Source organism: Phaseolus vulgaris, chromosome 11 (genome assembly GCF_000499845.2).
Source record: "Phaseolus vulgaris cultivar G19833 chromosome 11, P. vulgaris v2.0, whole genome shotgun sequence".
Classification (NCBI taxonomy): domain Eukaryota; kingdom Viridiplantae; phylum Streptophyta; class Magnoliopsida; order Fabales; family Fabaceae; genus Phaseolus; species Phaseolus vulgaris.
In genome coordinates this window covers 42510044-42517102 of record NC_023749.2, presented here as the reverse complement: position 1 = coordinate 42517102, position 7059 = coordinate 42510044, and the positions used below count along the sequence as shown (strand labels likewise).

Here is a 7059-nt window from a genome sequence, read left to right as displayed (position 1 = left end):
AGTTTTTTAGTTAAATCAAGGTGTGAGAGAGGTTTATCCCCCTTAGATAGAATAATTCGACCATGTAGATGGGTCTTGCAATCTTCAAGACTAGCCAAGTAATCTTCCTCATCAACCCGGACAACAACCATGTCTCCCTTAATACAAGGAGTAGGTAGTTAGGACAAAGGAATGCCACATGTTTTTCCCAAAGCCTGAGCAAAAGTCTTCATTTCACTTGGCATAACAAACACTTTCTTATTAGGAAACACTTCTCGATCTATCAAACAAGCCCATGAGATGAGGAAACCCGTAGAACCCTCCACCATTCTCAAAGGCTAATAAGCTGCTGACCAGCCCACCCCAACCATCACTGTCCCATTGGCCGCACCACCTTTGCGCACCAGCTGCACCAGAGTAGGCATAAAAGGTGGCAACTTTTGTTGTGTGCAATGCCTTGACACACCGCCTGCAGCACCCACACACGTTTCTTTATTAAAATTTGGACTTTACCTTAAATTAGATGTGGCTACATGTAAAAGGAGACAACTTTCTTGGTATGCAATGCTTTGACACCCCCGCCAATAGTACCCGCACACGTTTCTTGATAAAAATGTTGACTTTACCATAAATGTTGATAAAAAGCTTGACTTTACCACAAATTTTGATAAAAATCTTGACTTTAGTACAAATTTTGATAAATATCTTGACTTTACCACAAATTAGAACTGACTACTTGAAAAAGGTGGCAACTTTGTTTGTGTGCAATAGAATTTTCAAGAAGAAATTGAAGGAAAGAATACACATTGGATGCAGACAAAGAGAGTCGTCGCGCCATCGCCAGCATCTCGACAGATTGCCGCGCCGCCACCGACCAGCACCCACGACCTTTGCGCCGCCACCGTCCACCACCAAACTGGAGAATGAACGATCACCCACACAAATCCTAGCCGCACCAAAACGATTTTGAAGAGAGAAATATTTATCTGTTCCTGAATACTATTAATTTATTTCTTAAAACTTTTTAATAATCTATATTAACATTAGTAGAAAACATTAGAAAATAATTGAATGAACACACACAAGCTTTAAATGCAATTTCAGTTAATCATATATTAATATGCTTGTTTTTTTGGCACTAATTGAAAAAAAAAAACATATAGTTACAAGTGTTTCATCTTGATTTCAACATCAACGTTTAATGAAATCTAGTAACTTTTATTTAACATACTTACAAGATTACATAGTCCTTTTTTTTTTCTAAGAAGGTAAAACGTAGTCATATTATGTGAAATAAATTATTGAAAGAGTAATGTTATATCATATTTGAGAAACTTCCTCTCAAAACTCTCAAGAAGAAAGATCATACAAGTGGGTCATCACGTAGGCCCAACCAAGTTAACCCAAAGCCCAACTCGTTGTTCCCTTCTATATATATATTCATAACACAGACACCGTCACTTCAACTTTTCCAACAAACAAAGCACAAACACAGTCACTTCAACTTTTCCAACAAACAAAACACAAACACGGTTCATTCCTTCAAACAGTTCTTCACTTCTTCTCTCACTAAGTAAGCAAAACAAAAAAAAAGTCTGTAGAACCTTGAAAAAAATGCAGCCTTACCAGAACCTTCCTGCACTGGATTCCGACCCGCAGCTGCCCCAAATCAAAATCCACCATCCCTCTTCACCCCGTCACCCCTCCCCTGCGGGGGCAACCCCCACGCCCACCGCCGGCGCGCGCCGCAAAATCGGCGTGGCCGTGGACCTCTCCGACGAGAGCGCCTACGCGGTGCGCTGGGCCGTACATCACTACATCCGTCCCGGTGACGCCGTGATCCTGCTCCACGTCAGCCCTACTAACGTCCTCTTCGGCGCCGACTGGGGCTCTATCGACCTCTCCATAAACACCGACCCGAATTCCGATGAGGAGGCCGTTAACGCTGTGAACAATAACGACCACACCAGCAAGCGCAAGCTGGAGGACGACTTCGACGCGTTCACGGCGTCGAAGGCCGCGGATCTCGCGAAACCGTTAAGGGAAGTGCAGATTCCGTTCAAGATCCACATCGTGAAGGACCACGACATGAAGGAGAGACTGTGTTTGGAGGTGGAGAGGCTCGGGCTGAGCGCGGTCATCATGGGGAGCCGTGGGTTTGGTGCTGTGAGGCGCGGGAGCGATGGGAAGCTTGGGAGTGTGAGTGATTACTGTGTGCATCACTGTGTTTGTCCTGTGGTTGTTGTGCGTTATCCTGATGATCTTGCTGCGACGGCTGAGGCCGTTGTGGCGGTGAAGGAGGGGGATGGGAGCGAGGCGGTGGTCCAGCCCCACAAGAAAGGTTAGGGGCTTTTAGCTTCTTCATTGGTTAAGCTTGTCTTCACGGTTTTACACTGCCTTTTGTCTTTTGAATACATTAATTAACTACTGTGGTTCGGTTGAAGTTTTTGGAAATATTGAAATATGTTGGCAAACATAGTCTCTTGATTACAAAAATTTATTATAATTTACAAATTTTGGCAAGTCCCTGCACCTCATGTTTAACAAGTCTTTTTCCTTATTGATTCGTAGCTTTTAATAAATTTTTGAGGTTTTCAATAATTTTCAATTAATTATATAGTATGGGCTAGAGAGTGTTCTGCCAACACTCATTTTCTTGATATTGTTGGAAAATGCGGACACAGTTGCAGTCTTCGGGACCCAATAAAATGAAACGCCAAACGTTGACCTTTAAACCTTTCTATATTCATGGTGTTCGTGGACTGTTAAAACATTGCTTATTGGAATATGGCTTGGTTTTAAAAGAGGTCTGTGACCATGAGTTCTGTTGCAACTTCAATATTTTGGATTCTCTTATTGCGTTGCTGCTGCATTTGTCTGCAATGTCAAGGACCGTGTGTTTAGAATTTTGGAATATAGTTAACGTGATTATTGTAATGTTATGGATTGATGTGATAGCTTGGTGATTTTGTTGTTGGATAGAATGATGACAAGTGCATCTTGAGTAGGGTTGTGATAGGGTATCAGGTTTTGGTTTTGGTTGATCGAGGTTAGTGGGGATATTGTGGGTTCTATTATCTTGTTGTAAGGCAAAGAAAAGGGTTGGGTTTTGGTTGGTGGAGTTTAACATGATAGGTTTAGGGATTGAGGGTGTTTCTGTCTTGAATCATTAAGTGGATTGTTTTAATATTGTGAGACGTGAGCTCCTGCCATGCAATGGTTCAAGAATCAGTGTGGACAGGGTTTGAAGATGTTTGAATGGTGACAAACTACTCTAATGGTGTGGATGTTTTTGTTTCTAAAGGTTATTGTATGGTTTCTTATTTGTTGATGACATGTGATTGCAAATGCATCCAAATTGATTGTGAATTGATTGGACTAGGTATTGTTGAAATTGAATGTTATTTTATTACTTTTTTCTTTTCTATGTACCTAGCTTTAGGCTTAGGGTATACGGTAAGGTGCCTTGCCATATATATAGGTAAAATAGTGTAAGTTGAATATCCTATATCTTCTCCATCTTATCTATCCAAGTTGGTATCTGGAGCCCTGGTCACCTCTGATCTCTATCCCTGATAGTTGTCGCAATTGTCCAGCAAGTGTCGTTGCCATTCGCCATCGTTGTTGTTCTCATCATCGCTGTTGTCGTCGTCTTTCTTTCGGAAAACTTATGATTAGGTCATCGTAAGGAGCATGACTAGGGGTGGAAATACGACTAGTTCAGCCTATTCTAGCTCGTACCATGCACTAGCCCGCCAAAAGTGGGTTGTGCCGGGCTGGCCCACTAAGGTTATACTGTCTGAAATTAGTATCCCATTCCATCGTAGGCTGGGTTGGCGAGTTGGCCCACCACTTTCAATTCTTTTCTTTCTTTTGTAATTTTTTTATTTTGGATCTATGTACTTGGTTGTAGTTAAATAAAAATGTAAGAAAGAGCTATAAAATTGAATTAAACTTTAATATTCGAATGAAAGAATGTTTAATGCCTAGCAAAATAAAATAAATATCAACAATATTTCAATGAATCAAATGATATATAAATAAATTAATGTAAATGAAATTCTATATAAAACATTGATCACCACCCATTTTAATTTCAAAAGCCTGATATTTCTCTTTAAAAGTGCAAAAAATAAAGAAGAGCAGGTTGGTGGGCTATCTCGCCCTGTATGTGGCTCGTCGGAGCCAATATGGGCTAGAGGGTTCAAAAAGTTGACTCATCTCTCCTAAATGACGTCTACCCACCGGGCTGGTCCCCCTTTTTCATCCTTATAGCATGACCCATCATTGGTGGTTACTTATTCAAAATCTCTTTGATGCGTTGCCATGCACCGCCAATTGCTCATTAGGCGTGTGTCTCCCACGTGTTGTATTCTCCGTGTCAGAATCACATTCGACCGCCGTCGTTTGTCTCGTCGGCACCTTCTGGACATGTTTTTTTCCCTTTTTTCCTTGTGGTTCGTTGGTAGAGTAGTTCATGACTAGGATTTATTCCCTTCAAGGCTAGGGTTTTTCCTTTTGTCCTTAAATCCATTTGTGGTTGACTTTGGAACGACTTCTACTTTTTCTACTACTCCTACTATTACCACACCAAAGCTCAATTTGAAAAACTATTTATTTTGGTCTACATCCATTTGGAGAAAGATGTCATTGCTGTTTCGGATAAAGAAAAACTTCAGTGGCAGAAACTAGACTTCTAATTATGTGTTGTTTTAAGGAAATTAGTTGAAGAGGATGTCTTAGAAATTTTGACATTGTTTAAGACATGTTCTTCCTTTCAAAAAAAGGTTCAAATATTTTTGCTAATAACATTCAACATATCTTTGATGCAACTCAGAGTAGCCTTTCTAACACAAACCAATGATGATATGATCTCACACGTAGCAAAGGCTTGGCTACAGTAGAAGAATTGAAGAGATTTTTGGTGTTGGATTCATTGGAGGACAACAACAAAAAACTTGATAAGCATGGTCCTAATTCTGAGAAGCCTACACTCGAGTTTTAATCATGTATGTTACCAAATTTTAGTTGTTGATCAGGTTCCTTCAATGCGTAGATTAGTCACTAGATTTCTTCGAGTTCCTAACTTGTTAAAGATGAAAATTGATATGGTCTTTAAAGGGTCAATATAATTATGTTTTCTTTTTCTTTTGTAACTTTTATTATTTATTATGTTTCTAATTAAGTGGTTGAATGATCACGTGGAAACATAAAATAATACAACAAGGTGAATCATTTATGTTTACATGGTGGGAAATAATGATGCATATAGTAGTTAATTACTAGTGGGAGTTAATTATTAGTGGGCATGAAGGGTTCCTTAGTGAGGATTAATATGGAATTTAGAGTGTCTTTCATTTGGCCTATAAAATGATGTACTTGAAAAGCAACCAGGGAGATATGAATTCTAAAAGAAAATTGAGTTTTCTTTGCCTTCTGTGGTCTCTGTTGTTGTTTGTTTATGTAGTCATACTGCTAAGTTACCATACATAGCACATGCTTGATTAACATGTTAGCTTGTTCTGGATTTGGAGTAAATGCAAGTTGTTGTGGGTTTTTAAAGGAAGATATTAAAGTTAACTGCCTTTTACTCATTTTTCTAAGGAAAGTATGTAAGCCACAATGATCAATTTAATTTATCATTTGTTGTTTATGGTTTTCCACTTCTCTTTTTTGTCTCAGATGTAACACTCTCAATACAGCATTTGATGAGCTTTGCTAGATTTGAAATACACTGCTGTGTTTTTCTTGTTTTATCTGCACTTCTTGTTGGTTTGTCACGCATATGCCATAAATCAACTCAGGATGAAAACTAGATAGTTTCTGTTTATACGAATATTTAATGTATTCTAGGGTTGAATGTTGAAGTTTCTGTTAATATGAATATTTAATGTATTTGTGGGTTTGAATGTTGATTTGATAAATTTATTTCGATCAAAAAATCATTTTAAGTATGCTTTGGTTACTTTGAAGTCTTCTAACACATGAATGTGATTTGTATGTTCCACTTATTTAAAATAGTCATATCTGCACTTGATTTCACTATATTTGATTATTGATATTTGCTTGTCTTTGTCATTGATGTGCAATTCATTTATGCTGTTTGTGAAGTTGAAAATTAACTTCATATTTGTTGGTTGCTTTGGGCAGAGGATTAGTTGGAGCCAACTCATCACTTCATCCCTGTCTCTGAAGGTATGCGCTTAGCTCCTTTTTGTCCCTACTTTGTGCATTTGGATGTAAAAGAATTTTGTTTTATATTTTTGTCATTGGATGGTGTCAAGTCAAGCGCATTATTTTTTCCTTTGTTCTTTTTGTTTGGGCCCAAAGTACTTGTTTCACTATAGTTAACAACCTTTGATGCTGTTTTTGTTTATGCTTTCTTATGTAGTAATGTCTTCATAAATCCCATACATCTTCATTCCGCCCTTGTGATAGTTTTTTTCACTGGATTACAGAATGTTTCTGATCCGAAGGGATAGGTGGAAATGGTTGTAGAGTGCTCTCTTTCTCTTCCTGTCAGGTTGTACTTAGAGCATTTCCTGTGGAAAGATTATGGATGATTTTGTATGGCTTGATATGATCTGGGTTCCTTTAGGCTTTGGAAGAATGTTTTTTTGTTACGAAGTGGTATATACTTTCATGTAGATGTACAAGTTTGCATGTGACTGTTTTTGGGGTTATTTTCCCATTCTGTATGTTGTGGGAAACCGGATTATCATTATGACCACTTGTTTAGATAATGTTATAGAGCTATGTTGATTGAACCATGAATGACTCTTTTGTTTTGAGCATGACAACAGGTTTACCCCTTAGACACATGAACTGAGGTAAAATAATGTTAACGGTGATAATTCACTGAATGGTGTTACTCAATCCTTGAAATAAATTAGAATTGGTGAGTGAGAATTTAGGTATGTTGATCAATCAATCAACCATTAATTATTGCTATTATAAAATACACTTGATTTCAAAATTGAAAATCAAACAGTTTTTGTGAGTTGACATTTAATTTTAGGAAAATGCTAAATTGTAGAAGTCTTTAGTATTAATAATTTACTGAAATTGTAACTACTGTAA

General features: G+C 38.0%; 1 protein-coding gene across 2 annotated transcripts; it reads left to right on the top strand.

Moving 5' to 3' along the window:
- Nucleotides 1-1432: 1432 nt before the first annotated feature.
- Nucleotides 1433-6749, top strand: LOC137818681 (universal stress protein PHOS34-like). 2 transcript variants are annotated; one of them, XM_068622357.1, is made up of 3 exons: nt 1433-2320; nt 6130-6174; nt 6438-6749. In XM_068622357.1, exons 1-2 carry the CDS (start codon nt 1594-1596, stop codon nt 6135-6137), a joined length of 735 nt encoding a protein of 244 aa, XP_068478458.1. In that variant the 5' UTR covers nt 1433-1593; the 3' UTR covers nt 6138-6174; nt 6438-6749. The 2 variants fall into 2 exon arrangements, with proteins under 2 accessions (XP_068478458.1, XP_068478377.1); XM_068622276.1 differs by having other exon boundaries at nt 1445-2320; nt 6371-6749.
- Nucleotides 6750-7059: the final 310 nt, after the last annotated feature.